Source organism: Hippopotamus amphibius, chromosome 15, assembly GCF_030028045.1.
Source record: "Hippopotamus amphibius kiboko isolate mHipAmp2 chromosome 15, mHipAmp2.hap2, whole genome shotgun sequence".
NCBI classification, from domain to species: Eukaryota; Metazoa; Chordata; class Mammalia; order Artiodactyla; family Hippopotamidae; genus Hippopotamus; species Hippopotamus amphibius.
The window spans coordinates 44,250,036-44,276,609 of NC_080200.1; the positions used below are offsets into that span (position 1 = coordinate 44,250,036).

General features: G+C 40.8%; 2 protein-coding genes across 16 annotated transcripts in view; one reads left to right on the forward strand and one right to left on the reverse strand.

Moving 5' to 3' along the window:
- GOLPH3 (golgi phosphoprotein 3) overlaps positions 1 to 2,864 on the forward strand; it is a 52,916-nt gene extending 50,052 nt beyond the window's left edge. For both annotated transcript variants that reach the window (XM_057709376.1, XM_057709377.1), the window contains one exon: positions 2,286 to 2,864. In XM_057709376.1, coding sequence (XP_057565359.1) covers positions 2,286 to 2,710 — 425 coding nt within the window. In that variant the 3' untranslated portion in view covers positions 2,711 to 2,864. The remainder of the gene's footprint in view (positions 1 to 2,285) is intronic.
- Positions 2,865 to 15,453: 12,589 nt separating this feature from the next.
- Positions 15,454 to 26,574, reverse strand: part of PDZD2 (PDZ domain containing 2) — a 190,633-nt gene continuing 179,512 nt past the window's right edge. For 13 of the 14 annotated variants that reach the window (XM_057708100.1, XM_057708102.1, XM_057708101.1 and 10 more), the window contains 3 exons: positions 26,000 to 26,270; positions 24,067 to 24,201; positions 15,454 to 18,266 (listed from right to left, as the gene is read on the reverse strand). In XM_057708100.1, coding sequence (XP_057564083.1) covers positions 18,085 to 18,266; positions 24,067 to 24,201; positions 26,000 to 26,270 — 588 coding nt within the window. In that variant the 3' untranslated portion in view covers positions 15,454 to 18,084. The remainder of the gene's footprint in view (positions 18,267 to 24,066; positions 24,202 to 25,999; positions 26,271 to 26,574) is intronic. The other variant, XR_009049124.1, reaches the window with a different exon arrangement.

A 26,574-nucleotide genomic window follows, 5' to 3' on the forward strand; every position in this document is an offset into this window, starting at 1 on the left:
AGAGCTCCAGATATATTTCAGCTCTTTTACTTTTTGAAGTTATCAAGGAACTTGAATGCAGGGATTGTTTTTTCTTTTTTGTGGTAGCTGATTTGCCACGGATTTTTATTTGAGAAGGTTATCTTTTCTTGTTTTATTTTTATTTTTTGCTTTTAATCTTTTTGTGTTTTTGCCACTCCGCTGCATGCAGGATCCTAGTTCCCCAACCAGGGATCGAGCCTGTGGGGGGCGGCAGTGGAAGTGCAGAGTCTTAACCCCTGGACTACCAGGGAAGTCCTTGGTTAATTGTTTCTGTTGATCCCCCCCCCCCCCCCCCCCCCCGCCACACACACTTTTGGGTCACATTCCCTTGCTTCTTCACAAGTCTAGTAATTTTTATTGGATGCTGGACATTGTGACTGCTGTGTTGTTGTGTGCTGAATTTTGTTTTAAAGACTGTTGAAATTTGTTTTACTAGGCAGTTAAGTTACTTGTGGATCAGTTTGTAAGCTTTGTTAGGCCGGGTCTGGAGTAGCCTTTACTCAAGAACTAGTTTAGCCCTATTACTAAGATGTGATCCTTCTGGCATCCTTTCTGAATGTCCTGGGTGTTCAGTGAGACCTTTCCACTCAGGCTAATTGGCACTCAAATTTTCCCCAGCCCTCTGTGAACTCTTGGAATTGTTCACCTTACAACTTTCTGGTAGTTTCTTTGTTTACCTTGCTTTGTGGAGTTTCTCTACATAACATGTGTGGCTTCATTTTTAGCCAGATTCAAGCAAACACCATACAGATTTCTAGAACTCTTATTCTGCATAGTCCCCTCTTCTCCAGTACTGCCTTGCATATTCTAGCTGCTTTATCACCCCCCAACTCTGATCTCTGCCTTTTTAACACAGTGTGAGTCCTGTGCTCCACTTGAAGTCTTTTATTTTGTTCTGCTGCCTGGGGTGTGCCTTTAGGTAGTAAGCTTGGGCAGTACAGTAGGGCTTAGTTAGGTTTCTCTCAAAGGTCACAGCTCTGGGCTGCGTTTTGGCTAGCATCTGAAAACAGTTATTTCATATATTTTTTCCAGATTTCTAATTGTTTAAGGGCAGAAGGTAAGTCCAAGACTGATTACTCACTCATAGACCCATATTCTTTAGTGTTAAGTCATATGGCAAAATAATTTTGAATAGTAATGTATTTTAAGGCAGCACTGTCCACTAGAGCCTTCTGCGACAATGGAAATGTTCTATTTGTGTTGTCCACTCAGTAGCCTCTAGCCGCACTTGGCTGTTGAGCACGTGAAATATGGCTAGGGCAACTGAGGAACTGAGTCGTTTTCCCTCCTTATTTATTTGTTTATTTAGCCACATGGCTTGTAGGATCTTAGCTCCCTGACCAGGGATCAACCTTGGCCCCCTGCAATGGAAGCTGGAGTCTTAATTTAAATTTAATAGCCCTGTATAGTTAATGGCTGCTGTAGTAGACAGTACAGTTTGTTTTTTCTCAATATTATAAAATTTCAGTCTTACACAGCTTTTGTGTATAAAAAAAGTGCCTGTGGTTGATCTCTTAACATGTTCCAATTGAGAATGTTAACTATAGTATTTTTTTCAAAATACCCAAATAGTTACATGTTCATTGGAGATCATTTGGAAAATACAGAAAGTACAAAAAAGAAAATTTGTCACATATAATCCCAAAGATAATCAAGAATAATATTTTGATATATTTCCTTCTAGTCTTCTATAAAGAAAAATGTTTTAGTGAAAAATATTTGGCTTTTAAAGTATTTCTGTCTTGAAAGGAAATGCACGTAGATGACAAGATTAAAATGATGAAAATGTTTGTCCTTCTATGATTAGCTTTGTATTATTTGTCATCAAAGAATAGCATCACCTAAACAGACTTTCCTAGCTTTATAAGCCAGGCGTATGTAGCAGTTTAAGGAATAACATATTAATCAGGAAACTTTTTAATTCTTTTCTCTCTTTGTTGCAGATTGGTGTTTAACAGAAAAGAAGTGTCATGTTTTGCTATTGGCTGTTTTTTGGCAATAGCTAGCGAGAAACCAAACATAATTTAGTAATTGGCTTATTTCCACATTAGGAGAACTGGTTTGGAGACTGCTTTCAGTTTGGTCTTTTGATAATTGTTGTGCCTGAAAATCAAAGTTTAGTTGGCCAGAAAACACAGTTGGATTTTCTTCTGTTTCTCTAGAGGAAAAAAAGTCAAATGTTGCTTTTCATTTTAATAGTACAAAATTTAATAAGATTAGCAGATAATAACTATCATTTCTAACTTCTGGAATCTTTTGTTTAGGGGAGACATGGAATCCATTAAAATTGCATTATCAATTAAGAAACGTGCGGGAACGATTAGCTAAAAACCTGGTGGAAAAGGGCGTATTGACAACCGAGAAACAGAACTTCCTTCTTTTCGACATGACGACGCATCCTCTCACTAACAACAACATTAAGCAGCGCCTCATCAAGAAGGTGCAGGAGGCCGTTCTCGACAAGTGGGTGAACGACCCTCACCGTATGGACAAGCGCCTGCTGGCCCTCATCTACCTGGCCCACGCCTCGGATGTCCTGGAGAACGCGTTTGCGCCCCTCCTGGACGAGCAGTACGACTTAGCCACCAAGCGCGTGCGGCAGCTCCTGGACTTAGACCCCGAGGTGGAGTGTCTGAAGGCCGGCACCAACGAGGTGCTGTGGGCGGTGGTGGCGGCCTTCACCAAGTGACCCTGCTCGGGACCAGGCGTCCTCCTTTCTCTCCCGGGAACCAGTCGTTTTTCTTCTATGGACTTCTGGTTGTCTGCAGTTTGTACTTCCCACACTATAATTGGTTTTTGTTTTATGAAATGGTGGGTGGCTTTTTCTTTTGTGTACGTATGCAGGATTCTGCTGGTACGAGAGGCCTTCCTCTTTCTGTTTTGAAAAATGTTTTACTGCCATGTTGGCATTCCATTCCTTGTTGCCATCCTCACTGGTACCTGCTTTGGGTTTCTGGTATGCCTCCTCACGTGCTCATCTTCTGGATGACCTCAGGTTGAGTTTTCCCCACACGTGCGTGTACATCTAGCATTCTGCCTGCAATTCAGACAGAAGTCACAAAAAGGCCTTTAACTCACCAAAGGTAATATCTGTATCTATTAAGACATTTTATACATAGACCTCAGTTGAGATGTATACTTAGCAAAATTATTTTTAAATTGAAATACACAGTAAATAATATAGTGCCCCTCGGATTTTGCTTCCCATGTAAATCTCTTGTATTATTACACTTGTTATAATTTTAACTATTAAATCATAAAGGTCCCATTGTTTCACACAGCCAGTTTGGGATGAGCTGCATTCCAGTTATGCTGTACATAGTTTAAATTATATATAAATTGTTCCTTTTTTGGCCACCCCTGCCCATCTTAGTATTTTGCAAGATTTAATTAGTTGTACACCTGGTGCCCCTTACTACAGTCATTATAATTTGATGGCGAAACAGACCTCTCATCATTGAAGGAGAGAGAGAAGATGTGTGTCTAATTGGTCCCAAGATTTCTTGAGCTGTGCCATTCATGGTACTCTTTGCCTATGCATCTCCTTTTTGGAATTTTTTTTTGGTCTTACTGTTCTTATCATTTCTATAGAGAAGAGGCTTGTGACCAGTACTAATCTTGAGTACAGTTTTATCTTTTTCTGTCCACAAGTAAATTAATGTCTGCTCTTAAATATCTACTCACACTTTCTTGGGGGAAAAAAATCAAATGTAAGTACTAGCAGATGTTGCATGTAAATCGTTAGCAAGTAATGACTACAACTCAGATGATTAAGAATTTTGTAACAGAAAGCTCTGCTATGTTTTAATTTTTATATACAATTATGATAATTAGCACATTGTAAGAATATAAACCTTTGCTTTTTAAAGTTTATTTTTACTATTTCTTTATCACTGTTTATTGTATCACGATTGGTTTCATAATGTAAATACTATATATTGAACAAATGAAATGTCAAATTTTTTATTACCATAGTTCATGTTACTAGTGGGGCTTTCAGGTGTTTAGAGATTTTTTTTGGTTAACATTCAATGCAAAAGTACTAGATGGTGTATAACTCTAGAAATGAATTTTAAGGGATTCCTTAATATGTATACTATCTTTTTATCTGAAGTAATAAATAAACTATGACCTTGAAAGTGCCTGAATCAGAGCAAGCATGTCATTTGTATTTTTGAATTCTAGTTTTTGTGGTTTTAGTTTTCTTTCTGATGAAGTTTTACTTAATGTTAGTATAGTGTGGCAATATTTCTATGTAGGGATTGGTAAACTTTTTCTTATCAGGCCAGATGGTAAATATTTTAGGCTTTGTGAGCCAATTACGGTATCACAGCTACTCAGCTTTGCTGAATGAAACTTGCCATAGACAGTAGAAGTAAATGGGTGAGGCTGTATTCCAGTGACACTTCATTTACAAAAATAGACAGCTGGCCACAGGCAGTAGCCAATCCCTATCTTAACTCATGAAAAAAGACAGATTTTTCTATCCATTAAAATAACCTCCTTTGCCTCCAAAAATGATACTACTGGTGGTAATTAAGTATAGAAAGTATTAATTTATGGTTTCTTCCCACAAAACGGATACTTGAAACTTATACGATGTCCTGGGAATTTCTTTTTAGGTGAATATTTACTGTGTTTCTCCTGAAAAGATTTTAGAAGTGAGGTAATGGACGCTTCTGAGGTATTCTTGACTTCAGCAGCAGCATCTGTATTCTCAAGCAAGGGGGAAAGGGCCTCACCCAAGCTTCTGTCAGTGTTTGTTTCAGAGCAGAGTGCCCGGCCGCTCTACCGGTGTGTGACCCCAGCTTCAGTACACGTCTGTGTCTCCAGAGGAGAGGAGAAGTGGTACAATCCAGAGGGGAGGGTGTTCTCTAGAGCTCATTCTTCCTATAGAAGCTGCTGCTTACAGTTCTCTGTAAGCAGGAACAGTGTGACTCCAGGGACATTGTTCCGTGTGGAAGGGGCAGTATGTCCACAGGCTTAGGCCCCTTTTAAAAGCCTTCAGATCCAAGAATCAAGTGGTGAGTTTTAATATAATAAAGCTTACATAAAGATCTCTTGGGTAAAGAATCTGCTGCTTTTTGACTTCTTCATGTGTTAATTGCTGAGTATTCCTTAGAATAACCTGGTCTAGAACAATGCTGTAACAGAAGGGAGAAAGGAAACTTAATGCGTGCTCTGTGCCTAGTAAAGTAGTTTTAATCTTGTTTTGATCTCCTCAAACCCCAGTTACTGTCTTCGTGTATTGAAGAACAGGCTTGGAGAGGAGGGGTTGCCCAGTCTCGCCTTATCTGATAAGTGAGCTTTTTATCCTGAAGTGATTGAAAACAGTAATGGTGTTCAACCATGATTTTTCCTTTATTATTTGGGGACTTGGAGGAGGCTTCTTGTCTCTAACAGAGACAAAACCAGAATAGCGGGCATGCAAAAAATTCTCATGGTGGTGCAAAATACAATGATAGCCCTGCTTTATTCTGATATCTTGGTATAACTGACGTGTAAGTTATCTTTGGGGGATGAGAAAGTTGGCTAGTTCTGTATGTTCTCAGAAGAAAGAAGCACCATCAAATGTCAGCTGGCCAAGAAAGCCCTGGCCTGCTGAAGCAAGGTTGCCTTGTGGCCTCTGATGCAACCCGTTACTCAGTTCTTCCCATTGTTTGCGAGCAGGTGGGTACGATACCTTTTTAAAATATGACAAACTTTTGAATTTGGCCACCACCTGAAGGAAAGTGAGGGGCTGGTGTGTGGTTCAGTGGCAGTATAGGACCCAGGAGTGATGACATCCAGCCTGATGGTGGCAAGGGTCTGTGACTGCCACACATGGCTACTCTTGCCCCCAGGAACATGGAAACCTCTAGTCACAAGTTTATGTGAGGTACTTACTTTATGAAGTTTAATTCCAACTCAGTGGCCTCTCCATCTTGAATATTAACACACATTGTCAGATAACATTGTTCTATTTCACTTTCATCCAGGTGAAGATGACTGACAACCTGAGGTAATTTCCAATTCATTGCAGCCCACTGGGTCCCAGAATGATTTCCTTGACTCTTGTAAGTTCTGCACGCATGTCGTATATTCTTTAATAGCACCAAGTAAGGAAGTGGCATTAATGTTTGTCACCTTGCCAGCTGCTCTTCAAAGAGGCATGTATGGATGGTAAAGTTAGATTGACATCCACCCTTCCTCAGCCCAGCGTTGGAATTATGTAGGCATTTACGCCTCATCGAGCAGTGGTGTACTGTCCTTCCCACTAGCATCATTGTCTACTGGTGTGCAATTCACTTTTTGCACTTATATTGTGGAGAACTTTCAGAATAAGCACACATCCTCCTTTTTAATCATTTTTGGCATCGTTGTGTAACTCCTCCCATTAGCAGACATTTGGATTATCTTCATGTTCATTGTTACAAACAGTATTGTATATTTTTGTACCTATCTTTGATTTGCTTGACTTCTGTAGGAGGAATTAATAGAAGTGAGTGTGCTCGAAGAGTATACCTTGAAAATATAAAAGATAAAAGCGAGTTTTCTATGACTAAGTGTTAACTTCCACTTCAACGGATGTGAATGCAGGTGTCCTCATGCTGTAGCTAATACTGTAGAGGGCATCATCAGTCCTGGTCTTTGCCAAGGTAACAGTAGAGGAGAGCGGCCAGGTTATTGTCTCTATTGAAGTGCTGGTTAGTATTTACTGTCTTTATTGGTAATTTGTATTTTCTTCTGTGAGTTACCCGTTCACGCTCTTTATTCATTTTTCTAATGGAGAGTGTTGATCTTTTTATGTATTGATTCACCAGGACATTCCCTATGTTATGGATATTAATGCTGTGTCTGTGATGCAGTTGTTTTTTCCCAGTCTTTGGAGTTGTTATAGTAATTTTTTTTTTTTTTTAACCATTCAGTGAAGTGTAAGGTGCAGTGCTCAAACATGGAATCTGTGGAGACCTTAATTACCATACGAAAGAGATCAGCATGGGATTCAGGTTTGGGGATATATATATCATAAAAATTTGGGGAGGTATGATTAAATATAATGAATATAAAAATCAAAAATATGTAATACATGACTGTGTATATAAATGTTTCATTTAATTTTTATGATTAAAATACAAATGGAAAATGTCATAAACAAATGTATAGGCTAATGGATTATTTTAAGGCAAGTATGCTTGCAACCATCACCCAGGCCAGGAGATAGAACCTTGCCAGCTATCTAGAAGCTGTTCAGGGCTTCCTCCCAATTACATGTCCCTAACCCCTAAGAGTAGTGTCTATCCCAACCCAGTGTACATCTTTAATAATTTTGTTCTGTTTCATTTTTTGTTTTACATGTCTTTTTTAGTTTCTCTCAATCTATAGGTTTTTTCCCTCATCTCTCTTGTTTTTTTCCTTGCAGAATATTTGTTAATGAGATTGGATCCCTCCTTCTGTTGTTTGGATTTTGCTGACTGTATCCACAGAGTGTAGTTTAATGTGTGTGATTGACTTCTGTACTTCCTGAGAATTGGGCGTGCGGCTCCATCAGATTCAGGTTGCTTTCTGTAGGCACCTGTTTCATAGGTGGTGGTGGGTTCTTTTCATCAGGAAGCACATGGTGTCTCTCTTTTTGTGATGTTTTGTGAATAGCAACCTTGCTGTTCAGTTCTTAGATTCTGTGATTTATTGAGGTTGCGTGTGGTGATATTTTAATTATTATTTCTTCTTTGTTTATTAGCTAGGATATTTCCATAAAGAGAAACTTCACCTTACCTACAGTTCCTTTTAGTACAGTTCATAGAGGAAAGGTAGGAGAATTTCTACATTTTATTCACCAATTTTCAAAATAGAGTTGGTTCCAAAGCATTCTCAAAAGGTGACTCATTAGTTTTCTTTAAGTATCTTGAACTTATGGAAATAAACATTCTTTTATCATAATCATTTTCCTTGATGAGAAGTAGGATCCTTTTTTTTTTTTTTTAATGTATATTTATTTACTTATTGGCTGCATTGGGTCTTTGTTGCTGCGCATGGGCTTTCTCTAGTTGAGGTGAGTGGGGCTACTCTTCATTGTGGTGCACGGGCTTCTCATTGCAGTGGCTTCTCGTTGCGGAGCATGGGCTCTAGGGGGGCAGGCTTAATAGTTGTGGCACGTGGGCTCAATAGTTTTGGCTTGCAGGCTCTCGAGCACAGGCTCAGTAGTTATGGTGCACAGGCTTAGTTGCTCTCAGGCATGTGGGATCTTCCCCGCCCAGGGATCGAACGCGTGTCCCCTGCATTGGCGGGAGGATTCTTAACCACTGCGCCACCAGGGAGGTCCCCAGAAGTAGGATTCTTGATATGGAAAAGTAGAGCTATAGCATTAAGACAGAAGATAGAAAACCCTTGTAGTTCTAAATTCGAATCAGAAGTATCAATGTAAACTTATGGGGTACTTTATTTTTTCCTTTTTTGTTGTGGTAAAATATACATAACATAAAATTTACCATTTCAACTATACTTAAGTGTACAGTTCAGTGCCTCTGCTTTCTGTAGCTGCAGTGCATCTGCTTTGTAAGAATATCATCATTATATACTACAATCTCTCCCTTTTGACTCTTACTTTAGTCTTAACTCTCCAAGTAAACACATGCTTAATGCTCACCACCACTCCTTGTGTTGTCTATCCAGCCACTGTGCTTGTCTGGCTCATTTGTTAGTAGATTCTTCTGGAAGGGCTTATGAGAATAGTATACCCTGGGTTTTCATATGCTGATGACAGTTTATCAGCAGCCTTTTATTGGTAAGTTAGTTTGTTGAGATAAAATGGTTGGGTCACATTTTTTGGTATCTTAAATATGTTCTTTTTTGCCGGGGTCCAGCCCAGGCAGGATCCAGGGAGTCCCTTGGGAGGGGTAGAGTCGGCGAGAAAAAAAGAGACAGAGACAGGAGGCAGAGAGAGAGTGAGAGAGTGTGAGAGAGTGAGAGTGAGAGAGAGAGCGAGAGAGAGTGACTTTAATTTTTGCTCGGGTCTTATATATCTTACATCTTGCTTTGTGGATTTTTCCATTAGGGGCCCCATATCCCTCCCCCAAATGTCCCATTGATTCCGCCGGGGGCCAGTCCTTAGTCAGGTGATGAGTCTTCTATGTAATCATTAGTTCTTATCAGTTCGTCGCGTTCTTGTCCATAAACAATCAAACATTTTTTCCCCATGCTTTACATCACCATTCTTGTTTTAACCCTCCAGTGGTTACAAGGGGGAGGGGAACACAGGATAACAATCTCTAAGGGCAGGCCTCTCAGGCGCCCAGGCTTGATGTGACAGACACATTGTTAGCAGGTTAAGCTTAATTAGTGAGCTACATTCTCTATGCTACGTGACAGCAGACATACAGGACATGGACATAACATAGATACCCGTAATATTCCGTTCTTATAAGGGAAGCGTGCATGGGATATTTTATAGGCAACTTTGGTTTGACGGACCCTCACTTCAGAGGTTTGGGGTAATTGTGATTGGGTGAGGCAGCATTCCTGATCACAATGCATGGCCCATGACGGCCGAGTTGCCAGCATGGCCCAAGGGTGGGGACAATAAGTTTAAACATTCCTCCATTACCCGGGCCCCCTAAGGGTCTACATGTGGTTTGTTTGTGGCCCATAGAATTTCCACAACACCAAGAAAGCGGGGGGTAGCCACCATTCTTGAAGGCAGCGTTGGCGCCCCTCACCCAGAGAGCTCATCATTCCTAGAAAGAAAAAGTACACAAAGGAGACTCATAGTGAAACTAAATCTCGGGGAACTCCGGTACTTCCAAGATGCCTGCTTTGCAGCTCTCCCGAACCGAAGATGCCTTCATCGGAATTCCCGCCTTGCAGGCCATTCCCGAAGTGCTCGGCCTTGCCTGAGCCTTTAGGCAATCCCCGGACGGCTCCCAGCACTTTTTTGACAAAAAGCATCACTGTCAAAGTCTGACTATAACATGGTTTTATTTCCCTCATGAATGCCTTATTCTTTTTGCATGGAACTCACAGGATTTTTTTCCCCCTGATTTTTTGCCAGTAATGTGACTACAGTATGTTTTGGTGTTGGTTGTTCTGGATCAGTATTCCCAGGTACATGGTGTGTTCTTTCAAAATGTAACATCAAATCTTTTTATTCTCAATTTCAGGAGGATCAAAGTTTTCATAATTGTTCTGCTCCCTTGTTTAGGCTTTCTTCTTTGGGGATTGCTGTTATGTGTCTTTTTTGGTCACTTTTCCTTGGCTTCTTTTCAATATTGATCTTTAACTGTTTCACCCTTTTTATCTTCTCTTTCTCTTAAGGCATCCTGTTTATTCACTGTGAATGATCTTTCTAGTTTAGTCTTTTCTGAATTTTTTTCCTGATCTTTACTAACAAATTTCTGAACTTTTCTAATTTCTGTTGATATTATTGATTCATATTTTGTGTCATTTTCCTGATGTATTTTAAGTCATTTTGAAGTATTATAGTTTTCATTGGTTTCCTAAATTTCTTTCTTGTGTGCTTTATTGTCTTTAGCGATTATATTTGCTCCTCATGCTTTTTTTTTTTTTCTTCTTCTCATGATAACTTTGTATGGGATTTGACCTAGATTATCTTGTGTTGCCCATTTTTACATGAAATTACTTTTGCTATTTTAGAAGGGAGATGCAAGTCACGGTAACTTTTCTCTGTTTATTCTCTACACCTCCTTCTGTTTTTTAAAGTAAAGAAATATATACAGCAGCTTGCTTTCTGGGATCTGGTTCTGCTACTCTCACCCACCTTTATCTGGACGTTCTTTTTTTTTTTTTTTTTTGATCTATATTGTTCTGCTCAATTTTGATTCTGTTCCCAGTAGTTTCTCCTCAGTGTGGGGCATTGGCTGATCATTTTTGAAAGTGAAAAAAACTATTCAGGTTTCAGGGGCCATTATCCAGTGGGTCCTCTGAGCTTCCCTGTTGATTGTGAGATGCGGGTGAGGGTGTGGGGTGGGTTTGTGTCCTAGGGGTATCAGATGCCCTGTTGCTCCCTTCTTTCCTTGCACAGATTCTGATACCAAATTCGGCTTGTTGCTGTTGGTAGTTTGTTCCTGCTCATTTGTACATTTTGGGGTTTGTGGGGATACTTTCACATCTAACTTTGTTGTAGATTGTTAACCATGGTTTTTCTATACTAGTTGGTCTGGGTGTATGTGTGTGGTGTTAGTGGTGGGAAGTGGGTGGGATATGAGGAAATTAAAAAACTGTGTCATGGAGTTCCCTGATGACCTAGTGGTTAGGATTCTGGGCTTTTACTGCTGTGGCCCCGGTTCAATCCCTGGTGAACTGAGATCCTGCAAGCCATTCGATGTGGCCAAAACAAAACAAACTATGTTGCTGTTCTATTCTCTTGCCTGAATCTGCTGGGGGAGCCCCCTGTGGTTTTTAATTTGTATGTAGTCTCATTAAGTTATGAGTCTTTTGCTTTATAGCTTCTGAATTTAGCCTCATATTCACTTTAGCATATTTAGCTATTTTGATGGTCTTGTATTTTCCTTTCTTGCTTTTAAATTTGTGTATGATGCCTCTGGGATTTTATTTTGTTGTGAAGGATTTTGTTGCAAGGATCCAGCTTTTTTCTCCCCTAAAATATCTAGCCAGTTTTTCCAGAATCAGCTATTGTTTAATCTGTGTTCTCTGTAACTGATTTAGAATGCCCCTTTGAATTTTCTTTGAATTCAGAATCTATCTTATCTGTCATTTTTTAAAAATTAATTAATAAATTAATTTTATTGGCTGTGTTGGGTCTTCATTGCTGCACACGGGCTTTTGCTAGTTGTGGCGAGTGGAGGCTACTCTTCATTGTGGTGTACAGGCTCCTCATTGCGGTGGCCTCTCTTGTTGCAGAGCATGGGCCCTAGGTGCATGGGCTCAATAGTTGCGGCTCACGGGCTCTAGAGCACAGGCTCAATAGTTGTGGCACATGGGCTTAGTTGTTCCGCGGCATGTGGTATCTTCCTGGGGCAGGGATTGAACCCGTGCGCCCTGCATTGGCAGGTGGATTCTTACCCACTGCGCCACCTAGGAAGTCCCTTATCTGTCATTTTTATTCCAGTGGTTTGGCTTTCTATGGAAGAGGAGATGCTATTTAAATTATAGTAGTTTTGTGATGATGCTGTAATAGGGCTAGTCCCCCACTTATTATGCTTTTTCAAAATAATTCTGGCTATTTTTACATGTTTATCCTACCAAATGGACTTTAGAATAATTTTTTTCAGGTTAAAAAAATTATTTTGAGATCATTGTTGAACTTCTGTTACATTTATTTATTTACTTAATTTTTGGCTGCATTGGGTCTTTATTGCTGTGCACGGGCTTTCTCTAGTTGTGGTGAGCAGGAGCTACTCTTCATTTTGGTACACAGGCTTCTCAGTGTGGTGGCTTCTCTTGCAGAGCACAGGCTCTAGGCGCTCGGGCTTCAGTAGTTGTAGCATGTGGGCTTCAGTAGTTGCGGCTCACGGGATTAGTAGTTGTGGTGCACAGGCTTAGTTGCACCTCAGCATGTAGGATCTTCCCAGACCAGGGATCAAACCTATGTCCCCGGCATTGGCAGGCGGATTCTTTTTTGTTTTTTGTTTTTGAGAGATAATGCTATTTTATTTTACTTTATTTTATTTTATTAATTTTTTTTCTTTAAGAACTTTTATTGAGATACAATTGACATACAATAAACTGCATATATCCAAAGCATATAATTTGATATTTTTTTTTCCTTATTAGTCATGTAGGTATGGCAATTCCAATCTCCCAATTGATCCCACCCAAACCTGCCCTGCCCTGCTTTCCCCACTTGGTGCCCATATGTTTGTTTTCTATATCTCTGTCTCTATTTCTGCCTTGCAAACCGGTTGATTTGTACCATTTTTCTATGTTCCACATATATGTGTTAATATATGGTATTTGTTTTTCTCTTTCTGACTTACTTCACTCTGTATGACAGGCTCTGGGTCCATCCATGTCTCTACAAATGTCCCAATTTTGTTCCTTTTTACAGCTGAATGATATTCCATTGTATATATGTACCACATCTTCTTTATCCATTCATCTGTTGGTGGACATTTAGGTTGCTTCCATGTGGCAGGCGGGTTCTTAACTACTGCTCCACCAGGGAAGTCCTGTATTACATTTATAAACTAGTTTGAGAAGAGTTGAGAATAAGCTAAATCTCCCGATTTGTTTGAATTACTGGTTTTATGTTCGTTAATAGAATTTTGTAATTCTTTTAGGTCCTGGCAGTCCTTGCCAAAGTTAAATATATTTTTACTTACTATTGTGAATCAGTGCTTCCTCTTATAATATGTTTTAACCGGTTATTTGTAAATAGGAAAGCTCTTGGTGGATAATTTTTGATAGCCAACTTTACTGAATTCTAATATTTTAATTGTTTTTAAATTGACGTGTTTGTGCTTACATGTACCTGGATATATCTGTGCAAACTATGATACTTTTGTTTATTTCTACTACTTATACCTCTTTTAAAAATTTTTGTCTAATTGTTATTGGCTTGTACCTCTAGAATATTGTTATCCAACAATAACAACAGTGAACATTGTTTTTGAGTGTATTCCTGACTCTTCATGGAAAAACTCCAGAATCATTCCCATTAGAGTTTGAAGCAGACTTTTAAAAAAGTATGTCTTTCACAGGATTTTTTTCTTGTGTGTCCTAATGATATAATGAACTACATTCTACATTTACATTTATAGATTTTTTAATTAAAAATCATTTCATGCATTCCTGGAATTAACATCACTTAGACTTTATGGTCTTTATTGTACTACTGGATTCTATTGGCTAACATTTAATTCAGGTTTTATTTTATGTATAAATTTATTTTGTCCACTTTCATTGTATTCTAAGCATTTTTCAAGTTCATCAAGTTCACTTTCAATGTCACTGACTTGTATTTCTGCAATTTGATTTGACTTGAAGCTTCTTATATGGCTTTGGTTTGTTAAGGTGGTCTCCTCAGTTTCTAGTCTTAGTTCTACCAGATCCGTAGTAATCTCATTTGATTTTCTTATCTCTGATCTTGTGCTTCTTAGAAGCCACATTCTCTTTGAGTGCAATGAGAATATGAAAGTTTGTGATTATAATTTTCTTTTGATTCCCAAGGTAGTCCGCCACATTATTTATTTTTAAAAAATGTTCTGCAACTGCATTTTTTAAAAAAATATTTATTTTTTGGCTGCGTCGGGTCTTAGCTGTGGCGCACGGGCTCTTTAGTTGTGTGCCTGGTTAGTTGCCCTGAAGCATGTGGGATCTTAGTTCTGCCAACCAGGGATCAAACCCAAGTCCCCTGCGTTGGAAGGCAGATTCTCAACCACTGGACTACCAGGGAAGTCCCCCAAATTATGTTTTTTATCTGCCTTTTGCATACTGTGTTTCAACACCCACCCGCTACCTTTCCTGGTTCTGTGTTTACGAGAAGGACCCTTGCTGAAACTGTCTAATGGGGGAGGTGGGTTCTGTTGAAGCCTGCCCTTTGATCAGGAGTGGTTCCTTCAGAGCTCTGTGTTTAGGCATTGTTCAGTCCCTCCCTTAGGATGAGAGAGGAAAGTTGGATACCAGCTGATTTTCATCTTTTTTCAGATCTACTTAGCTGCCTTGGGGGGATCGAGAGGAAGGGTGCGAATTGTGCTTGGTGTTGCCCTTATGGGGTTGGGTGAGCTGAGGCTGCCAGTCTCTGAGTGGATCAGTTGAGCCCTTTCATTGCAGGAACCTATGTGGTAGGGGCTCCCCTCAGACCAGACCCTTTCTTTCCGGTTACTCTTCGGACCTGCCGAGGCTGATCAGGTGCTGGGGAAAATCAAAACGAGAGAAGAAACTAACAAGGAAACAGTTGCTGAGTAGCATCCAGAATCCAGTTGAGGTTGGAAACCGTGCATTTACAGCAGCGTCATACTGGGTATGTGTGAGGTTTTTCTCTGGGAACGGGCGTGTGGGCACCCAGAGGCTGGCTGGTTGGAAGGATCCCAGATTAGCTGGGGCGAGGGAGCTGCGTGCCTGTGGGCTGGACGGAGGTGGTTGTCCTGTACTGTGAGGTCTAGTCTAAACAGGCAGAGAAAGGAAGGAAATGGGGCGGCGGGGGGTAGGGGGGTGGTTTGAAGGGGAGAAAATTGAGTTGCCTAGGGACCGGAGGGCCTGTTGAAATTGAAGAAGCAGTGCTGTGAGGAAGGGGAGTCAGCTCCAGAAGGTCAGGAGGTGGTAAAGGTTTGAGATGTTTGATTTTAAGATTTCAGAGGTGGCAGGGGTTTGGACTGTGTCAGAGCCTGAGTGTGGCCATGGAAGAAGAGTGGTTGACTTGACTTCACCTTTGTCCCTCTCACCCATTCAGGTAATCACTATTTCTTACCTTGATGGTTTAAAACGTTATTCTATAGTCGCAAAACTAAACAAACAAAAAAAAAACCAAGTAGTAAACAGTGTTTATTTTTTTAAAATTACTTAGAAAAGGTTGTTTATAGAGATGTGGATTTACATAACTTGGCGACAACATTTTAAAAATGTACAGGCTATTTCCTATTATTGCACTTACTCTTTAATATATAAGGCATTTTATTTTACATAAATAAAGGATAATGTATAATATCATACAACAGGTGTGGTGCCAATTAAGTCAACCCTAAATTAAATGAACTCTGTATGCGAGGAGAGAAATGAAACCCAACCTATTTCAACCTTCACGGTATATCTTTGCAACTACAATTTACATGTTATAACACAGTTACCATCATAGCTTATTGTGGATGACTGACCAGTTAAAAAACCAAAACAATGCAAGTTTTAGTAGGACAATACCATAAGTGTTCACATCAGGAAGTGTGGGAACTTATTAGAGTAATTAGAAATACTAGTCATGCCTTGAACACTGACGACAAATAAACAGCTTTCTATCTTAGGGTCAAAGTTTAGCTTTTGCTTCCTCCCTTAAATTCCAATTGTTGAATTCCAAGGGAACCCTTCTGGCAAGATCCACTGGAAATGGCTGATGACTTGAATATAGTTTAGTGACCAGAGGGCCATCCTTGCACTCTTCAGATACGAGGATTAGGAACTCTTAGAAGGAGACCGTTCTATTGCTCCAGAAACTCCTGTCTGCCACACAGGACTGTGCATTTCTGTGTAGGCACAGCTGGAAGAGTGGAGGCAAAAATGTTGACTTCCTTCAGTCTCTCATCATTTAGGCAAGGAAGCAGAAGCCACAAAACTGACCCCAAGAGACTTAAAAACAGTCTAGCATGCACCTTGCACTGACTTCCTATAGTATCCTACCTGGAACTGTAGTAGTGAAAAGTAGAAGCTAAATCAACTCTTTCTAACTCCTGAACTGCATTCTCTCTTGTATAACCTGTTTAAAAATGAGAAATCTGGGCTCATACCAGCCAGATAGTTTACTCCCATCTGAGAACCTCTGGGCCAGCTCCACAGAGGTTTACTTGGGATTAGTCACTCAGAAATAGGTTAATTAAAGAAACCTCCAACATAAAACCTTAGCATCACCATGCATGCAGGCATGCGGCCTCACCCGTATTCCCAGGACTCAGTCAGCTGGCCTGTGCCACCCGCGGACGTGGCTTAATAACTACGCACTTCTGCTCCTTTACCTTGAAAGACTGACTCACCCTCGTCCTCCATCGTCTTATTACATTTGGGTGGATGAAGCTGACGAGGGTTTGGATTTTAAGGAAAAAAGGTACAGTACGAGGGGAGAAAAGCCAGTTTTGTGATGAGGAACAGCACATCGAGTGGGAACAGTTACTACGAAGCAGCTCGTGCTTGGGAAGGAGAGCAGCTGGGACCAGTGTCACAAGCAAGTGTGAGTCACAACAGTGTCCTCCTGGGGCCCATTTCTGGCAAAAGGGAGAATCTGCGAAACAGGAAAACAAAAAGAGCAAAAACTTGTCACTGGCAGAGCTATGTCATTATACCCAGGTCAGGAAAACAGATCCAGTGCTTAGAAATGTTACACTTAAGCTTGTAGAGAAAGGGGAAAAAAAGTAACCAAACAAAAAAAAGTCCCCTATAAGGATTATTTTCGGCTCCTCTATTTGGATTATAAATCCGAGGACACTGAAAAGATCACTGATTTCTAAAAGTTTAGTTTAAGTTAGCGGTTGGAGTACACAAAATACAGAAATGGGAACTCGGTGACAGTGATATTTTTGCTTGCTCTTTTGTAGACCAGTCTTGAATTCAAGCATTTATTCAAGACAAGTTCCAAACTAGATGCAAGGTGCTTTCAGAGCTGGAACTTTCTGCTCATTCTAAGCAGCAAAGTTCCTGGCTATTTAGTACAGTCTATTGGAACCGTGTTCCCTTAAAATTGCCTTAGGACCTACATGTTCAGACCACGGTCAGCACTTTGCGGTGATGAATGACCACCGCGGGAAACGATGCAGCCCTATGCTGCATATTACACTCTCTAAAAATACCACTTTCTGTATTTTGCTTTTTCATTTTTGGATAATTCCTGAGCTCAGTCTAACCATTAGGTCATAGCTGATTTTCTTTTTTTCAAGTCTCATGCTCTTATTATACAGACCTACAGCTCCTTCCACTGGATGTGCCTAAAAGCATTCTGTTATTCACTTACAAAGTTATATAAAACTATATGTAGTCCTTTTAGTTGTGACAGCTGTGTTGCCCCTCAGACTGTCTTAGCTCCCTAGTTGCCAGGATTGAGTATGTTGGGAGAGGTGGCAAGAAGGATGCGGAGGTCTCACTAAATGTTTCAAGTGAAGAAGGGCAGGCCACATCTTGTGTCCCCATCGGGAAACAAAAGGCAGTAGGGGACAGGCACTGGAACGAAATGAACCCTCCTGGCCTAGGTGATCCAGGCTGAAGGCTTCCAGATTTCAGCTTCATTGCTGCTGCTTCAGGTGTAAGTAAAAAACTGGAGAGTTTTATAGTCCTTGCCACACCAGTGCTTCTCTGTTGTTTCAGGAACCTTTTGTGTAAAGAAGTCATTTCTGATTCACTGAAGAAAGAAGGGAACTGAGAAAAAGAGATTCTGGTTGAAAAAAAAAAATGTAATAAGCACTGTTAGTGTTACTACCAGTGCTTGTTGCATGAAGAATTCCTGTGCTTTCTAATGACTAACTGCACAGGCCCCTCTGGGACAGACTTCATGATATTCCAGGCATCGAAGTGCATGAGCCCAATCAGGGACTTCCCATTAATGGCAAGAATTTCATCTCCAGCTTCTATTGTTCCAGCTTGCTCAGCTGCACCACCTGTGAGAAAAAATACAGAATAATAGCTTGGTACTTTCATAATGTCCAGAATAAGTTCCGAGTAAACTAAAAACTTCAGTAAGAAAAATCTCTAAACCATGTGCCTGTGTTCTTAGGAGAGGGAAATTTTTCTTAAGACACACAAAGCCTATACCCATAAAAAGAAGTTCAACTACGTAAAAAATTCAAACCTATAACCCCTCTTTCCCCAAAACATAAGCAACTGACAAGGGGAAGATGTTTTCAATGTATTTAGTCAACAAAGGGTTACTATCTAGCCGAGCTAAAGAACTCCACATCAGTAAAGAACACACCAAAAAATCCAAAATGACCAATAAAACAAGTTCAGTTTCCACTTGTTAACAGATATTGGCTGATAACATCCACACGCTGAGAACGAGTGACTCGACATGCTCATCAAAGACCACAGAGATTCCTTAAATTATTACTTACACACCAAGCTTACTTGATTTCTACACTACAGCTCTCTGTATGTTATAGCAAGTTTATGAGCTTTGAAAAAGACAAGTTTATGCTCTCTTCTGTTTACTTTCTTGCACATATACATCTAAAACAATCGTACTGAAGAGAAATGCAACTGTATCTCAATAAAAGTTCTTAAAAAAAATGCATACTGGCTATGGAAGTGCCTTTTCATGTTATGGAAGAAAGGACTTTGAAAGAGAAAAATTCCCCAGTTTGAAAATAATTTTCTCAGAAATCTTTATTTTGATCTCAAAACACTGAACAGAGGAGTCTCCTAAATTTCTGAAAATCATCGGTAAATATTATTTGATATCAATACACCGGTAACTACAGTTGATAAAGATCGACAGAATAATAACAATATAGCTGAAAGAAAGTAAGGTCAAATGCAACCCACTCAAGGACAAAAACATTTTATGTTGTTAACAACAGAGGCAGATACTGTCATCAGATAAGAGATGAGCCTTCACCGATACCAGGCCTATCGTGAGAGCAAAGAGACTGATTTAGTTCCAGCCATTGCCTTCTCAAGATACGTATTTTTGGACGTGCCAGAGCACTGTGGTCTGACATACCCAATTATACTGTGTTAGCATATTTCCTGTTTTAGGAACATTAACTAAAGGCCTCAAGCAGGTTATGTGAAACCAAAGAATTTTCTGAGTGTCCATCTGGGTCTAAGAACGTGGCTGGGTTCCACCCAACTGAAACAGGAGGCTGTGAGTTAGGGGAGAGCACGTTGAATACCTGCAGGCAGTCAGACTGGTCTGGTCTCAAGTCTGTGACTTCAAGCAGGTTACAAGTTTCCCGAAACCTCAGTTTTCTCATTTGCAAAATGGTGTTAACCTGTCTGGTTCCCTTATAAGGTTATTACAAGGATCTAATGAAATGAAGCACTCGGTGCTGTGCAGATCAAAGGTAGTGCCAACTTTTGGACTTACACACGAGAGAGAAATAAACTTTTCTCTTGTTTAAACCATTGTTATTCTCGGTTTTCTATTACATGGGGCCAAACAGAATCCTAACTAATTTGATGAGGCTATGTCTCTCTCCATTTATTGAGGTCTTAAGAACATATCTTTTAGAACACTTTTATCTTTTTACCAAAGACGTCTTGCACAGTTTTTGTGTGACACACTCTTAGATTCCTTATGGTTGTTACTGTGAATTGGTATCATACAGTACTGAATCTGCGTTTAGCTTTTTTTTCCCATTCAGCACTATTTTTGAGCTGAGCCTGGTTAACTGGTATAGATCTAACTTGTTTCTTGAATTGCTATATAGTTTTCCTTTTTATGGATGTAATATATTTTACTCATTACTTTGCTACAGACAGAAATTTAAATTGTTTCATAGCTTCCATTTTAGCAAGCACTGCCAAATTTTTCCCCCGAGAGAGGAACTATTATATATACTTCTGCTAGAAAGTACACGTGTTCTCCTCTCCCTACATCTTGCCCACATATCATATTCTGAAATTTCTTATTTACAGCCAACCTGATTTAAAAAAGATGATTCCTAATAGTTACAATTTTCACCCAATAACTACTATAAGTTTGAGTGACTTTCCCTGTATTTCTTGATCATTTATAACTGTTGTCCATTTCCTATTCATTTCCTTTTACCCAGGTTTTCTCTGTATTTAGTTTTTTTCTTCTTTCTCAGCCGTGCTGCGGGGCTTTCAGGATCTTAGTTCCCTGACCAGGGATTGAATCTGTGCCCTCTGCAGTGGAAGTGCAGAGTCCTAACCCCTGGACTGCCAGGGAATTCTCGTATATTTTTGTCATTGAATTATAGTTCTTTATGTATTCTGGAATTAGCCTTTTGTTCATTAAATACACTGCAAATATCTTCTAGTCAGTCACTTCGATTTTGTTTAGGAAATTTTTTGCCATACGGAAGTAAAATATTTTACATGTATATATTTTTATGATGTGTTTTTGTGTTATATTTAATGCTCCATATAGGATTTTAAAATAATGGTTATTATTGATTTATAGGAAATTCTATTGATTTTTTTTTTTCGTATGCTGATGGTGAATTCGGCAGTCTTGGTGAACTATTTATATTGGTTTGACATTTGATTCTCAGATTTTTTAAATCAGGAAGATCATGTAATTTGCCAATATTAAATTGTATTCCTTTATTTCCAGTCTTTATACCTCTTATCTTTTTCTTATTGTATTACTGATGTTCTTGGTAAAATGACAAAAAGAGAAACATCTTAAAAGAAGCTCAAACATGGTAAAAAAATTTTTAAGCATTAAAAAAATTTTAAAGTAGCCGAGACATTAATAGTGACAATGTTCTACCTGGATGGCCACCTCACACAAGCAAGAGGTTACAAATAACTTTTTTAAACTTAACATTTTTCAGGCACATTTGTTTTTTTTAATTTATTTATTTATTGGTTGCATTGGGTCTTCATTGCTGCAAGCAGGTTTTCTCTAGTTGCGGAGAACAGGGGCTACTCTTTGTTGCAGTGCATGGGCTTCTCATTGCAGTGGCTTCTCTTGTTGCAGAGTGTGGGCTTCAGTAGTTGTGGTCGAGGGCTCTAGACTGCAGGCTCAGTAGTTGTGGTGCACGGGCTTAGTTGCTTCGCAGCATGTGTGATCTTCCTGGCCTAGGGATTGAACCCGTGTCCCCTGCATTGTTAGGCAGATTCTTAACCACTGCGCCACCAGGGAAGCCCACAAATAACTATTTACTGCATTTTTTCATCAATAAAATCCCTGACCTTCAAGAGAGCTTTAGGGAACTATGATATTTAATTCATTTATTATTCAAAGAACTTTTTTTATATTAGATTGATGCATGAAATTGAATATTTGTATACTGCTTTTGGCGTCTGAGCTAAAAGACACCGGAAACCAAGATAAACGGAAAACCTGTACCTGCACTTAAGTTTGTAAGTATGAAATAAAGGTAAGAAGAGGAAATCCTTGGGCAGAGCTCTAAGCCTGTACAAAGAAACCAGACGTACCAGGCTCAAAAAAGAGTGAAGGAGAGGGTATAATATTCAGAAATCCTCGAATGCCTCTTCCCAAGAATAAATCTGCAGGCTTGCACACAAGAGCACCGGAAATGCTCGTCTGTGGAACAGGTGCTCCTTTCTATCAGTACTTCCTCTATCCATTTATATTGTTTCATGGATTTCTAGCCAGTCGCTAGAGACAAAGGCCAGGAAGTCACCAGGACATCGTCCTGGCTCTGCTGGAAGGAGATCGGGGGGATGCTCATCTCTCCCTGGGCTGCTTCTCCACTTCAGGGCTGCAGATTCCGTGGGATTCCAGGGCCTCGCCTCCTAGTCTCCACATGGGCTGCTGCTTTAGCCAGCTTCAGCTTCTGGTCCTTTGGCTCACAGGCCAGAAATTCCTTTTTAAGCTGTGAGCTTCTTGGCCTGCAGAGGCTGTGTGTCCTGTGACTGATCACAGTGGCGGTGACTCCAGCACCCTCCACTGTGTGTCCTAAACAACTCCATCTTGTTTTGGGCTCAGTCCTCCGAAGGTTATTCTGCTCTCTTCTGACATTCATGCTGTCAGTCTGACTGTACTGCCTTTGTGAACAAGCTGCGAATTTTCTGTGTGCTTTTCAGGTTTTCTTAGTCTTTATATTTTGAAATTTTACTGTGATATATCAAAGTTTGGGTTTCTGTGAAATTCATCTGGTTTGCCCTTGATGAGAATTTTTAGCCTGAACACTCCTATTGTTTTTCACTAGTCGTGACCTCCAAATATTTCTTTTCTTGCATTCCTTTTTTTTTTTTTCCTTTTTCTGGCACTCCTCAATATTTCCTCCTTGTCGCTCATCACCCTTTTGTAATTTTTCTCTCTTTATTCCCTTGTGCTGCAGTTTTTGTGGTTTCTTCTTTCTTGATTTTTATAAATTCTCTCTGTAAGGATTTAACATACTTTTAAAAAATTCTATTTCAAAATATATTTGACTGCCTTTTTGCTAATGGGCTTTTGTGTGTGAGTCTGTTTCAGCACATCTGCCTGCTTCTTTTGAATTCCCTCTTGTCTTGTTTCATGGCTAATATTCCTGCCTTAATTTTTTAATGGACTTTCCTGTTTATTGTGTCTGTTGGCGATTTCCTCCTGTACTTTGTACACGTTGTTTTAGAGCTCTTGCTTATAAGTGCTCCTATAGTCAGACAGTTTCACGCTCGCCTAAGCTGGGCTTTCTGTGGTCTGCTGCTGTCAAGTTAACACGTACAGGATTTTCCCTTTACCCTGGTACCATGAGTCTAGACGTCACACACAGCAAGACGCCTGCCTCCTGATTTATGCCTGTCCTCGGCTTGCTCCAGGGACCATGAGCAAACAGCTTGTTTCTGGCCGTCACCCATTTACAGTTTCAGTGTACACTAGACTGCAAGAAGGTAAGATGGGAGCAGCAGATATTATTGCAAGAGTTGGCAGATCAAAATCTCTTTATGCACTTGAATAATTCATTTTATGATCTTGGATAGTTCCCAAAAATCTCTTCGGGTTCCTGAGCTGAATAGTTATATTAATGGTATCAGTATATATGTGTAGGTTATAATACTAACAATATCAGTATAAATATATATTGAGTATACGAAATATTAGTATTATAGCATAATAAAATGACAATAGCTTATATAATCAGAATATATTTGTATATCTAAGTATTACATCACTAGTATATTGTTAATATAATTGCTCAGCTCAGAGACCTGAAGAGAGAACTTTGAGAACTGTCCAAGATCATAAAATGCATTATTCAAGTTTATGAAGAAACCTCATATCTACCAACTATGTCAATGATATCTACTGTTCCCATATTACTTTCTTGAAATCCAGTTTTTGCAATTTTAAGTGAGTATGACCTTGACCAACGTTAAGTACGCCTGACGAGCAGCTCTGATGGCATCACTTAGCCTGCCGTGTTTACAGCCATAACAGCTACTAGTAAGAACACGAAGACAGGAGCATGGAGTTAGGGATACAGTATTGAGGTTGGCGGCACAGAATCTGGAACTCAAGCCTGCTTCTGCCACTTACATCTGTGTGACCTCAGGTGCCTGCATAACTCCTCTGTGGCTCAGTTTCTTCTTTTGTAAGACAGGGGTGATGAGAGTCCTCACCCTGTAGAGCTGGCACGTGGATGACATGAGTTAAGGTGTAAAATGCTCACAATGGGGCTGACACACAGTAAACCCTGATGTCACACAGCATTGAAAACAGAGTTTTTAAAAAACAAATTTGATTTCCAGATGGAAGGCACTGACATACACACAGAGAAGAAAGGGTACTTACTGGGCAGCAGATTGGGTTTTCTAGGACATTACCTTTGTACACTCTTTTAATGAAGAGGGGCCCATCTCCAGACATAGACGACTTCCCTCCGTCCAGACTCAGTCCCAGTCCGGCTGAGGTCTTCAGCACTTCGACACACAGCGCCTCGTGTGCTGCTGTGCTTCTCCCTGCAGAGACAGCATCCATAAACATGAGGATGACCGAGATCTGCAGCCGCTCCTGCCCAGTGCCCTCCGTGTGTTTCCCGGGCACCCTCGAGTCCCGTCTACGTTAAAGTGCTGATGAGGACGTCTGAGACTGAGCTTAGGGTTGGTCTCCCAAATCTGGAGCTGTGTTCCTGCGATCCCTGCCCCTCTGCTCTCCTGAGCACTTTCTGCAAGCACAGAGGACGCATTTATGCCCAGGCAGAAACCCTAGAAGCCCAACTGCTCTTGTCAACGCCACACAGTTGGTGCACATCTCAGTGAAGACTGAAGCCACGCCTGGGGAATCGATTTCCTGCCAACCTTGGCGGCCAACAGCAGCAAAGCATCACAGCCTGGTACTGACAACCTGCAACACCCAAATGCCAGGCCTCATGTGAGACATGGAGCGTCCTGCCTTCCCCTTCCGCTCCTGCAAGGGGTGCCCCTGCTTCTGGTTGTCTGTCTACATCACACGCTGGCTGCCTTCATCGCCATCTCCTGGCTCCACTGCGGGAAGGGCGTTTCCATGGTGATGCCTGCTCCATAGCAACAAGCCTGTGCCTACTTTGTGTGCTAGTTTGGAGAGGCCAGGCTGGGGTCTGTCTCAGGGGTCTGGGTAGGGATTGTAAACTTGTCTTTTGTTTCCCTTACTTACATGTTGTGTCAGTGAAGGATGTCTGAGCCGAGCGGAAAGGGCACTTAATTGCTTGGGAGGCAGGGGAAGGACCACAAACAGATTAAACTGTCCACTTGGGATTGAGGCCAAGCTAGCATCATTACCCTTGAATATAAAGCCCAGTCCATTCTTGTGGTTTAAAGAAGGCCGCTCCACATGGTCTGAAAGAAACTTACTAACAGTAGGAGTAGCACCATTTTTCAGTGCGTCATTTTACTTGCAGTTAAACAGGAAAATGGGCCCATATTGGGATCACCTGGGGACCTTAAAAAGCTACTGCTGCTGGGCCCCCATCCTCTACCCAACCCCTACCCCTCAGAGTGTGACTTAATTGAGCTGGGGGGTTTCCTAGGCATCAGGATTTTTAAAAGCTTCCCAGGTGACTCTAACATCAAGCCCCAGGGGGGCTGCTCTGGGTGCATGTTAAGGCATAATTGCATAGGATCTGGTAGAACCCTGGGCAGGGGGATCTTAAGGAACAGGAATATGAAGAAATAAGTTTAAGCCCTGAATGTTCTTGCAATTTGATAACTCTGCAGAGGCTGGTTTAAAGCCAGATGCCTTGAGGTACCACAGGAACACTTAATGATTATAAATTTCTGGACAGCCTTCCATATCTGTGTTCCTAAGTCTTAAAAACTCTGAAAGCTGTTAGGACTAAGTGCTCAGTGGTTTCCTTTGACAGGTTAAGTTTCCAGGATCCCACTGAAAATATACCATACAGGGAATTCCCTGGTGGTCCAGTGGTTAGAACTCAGTGCTTTCACTGCCAGGGCCCCGGTTCAATCCCTGGTCGGAAAACCAAGATCCCACAAGCTGCGTGGCCAAAAAAAAAAAAGACACCAAACAGTTGACAGTGCAAGGGCAAAGCTGTGCATGCCAAGGTCTGATAAATAAGGTATTTCCCTGTACTGGGAAGGGCTGTAGCTTTCTAGAAGAATGAGAGCAAGAGGACAGAGCAGAGGGAAGACTAAGAACACCCCTGACACTGTGAAACCATCTGGACAAGAAGTTTCTCATGCTGTTCGGTGGAAGCAGTGCCATTCTCAGCAAAGTCATTACAAATAGCTCAGGCCACTGCTGGTTGTTGAACTGATATCTTACCTGTTCCAGGCTCCAGGGGGCTGCTCTTTCTGGACAGTGAGCCCTTCCCATTGGCCATGGGAGACTCCTGCCTGGTGGAGGGCCTGGGCTGATCGCTCCCTTTCTTGATGACCACGAGGACATCTTTGTGCAGCTGTGCCTGGTGCAGAACCTTCAGGACATCCCCGTGGGCTAAGCCAGCCAATGAGGCGCCATTGACTGACAGAAGGAAGTCCCCTCGGCCCACAGTCCCTTCCTGAGAAGCTGCCCCCTGAGAAAACACCCTGTGGACCTGGGACAAGGAGAGGACAAAGCCAAGTTCATTTATGACCTCCAGGAAAAACAAAAGGGCAAATTTGCAGTAAAGGAACTTTCTAATGGCAAGTTTTCCAAATCATATAAACACTTGGTTTAACAAAAACATTCCGTGTGAGGAATGGGATTAAAAATATCAGTACCAGCACCTCAATACATTTTTACTCTGTTCTTACCAGCGTCTAAAATGTCTCTCATGCTCCAGGGGGGCGATAAGAGTAGAAAGATGAACAGGACCTTGTCTTGTCCAAGGAAGGTGGCCTCCCTAGTGATTTCAGAGG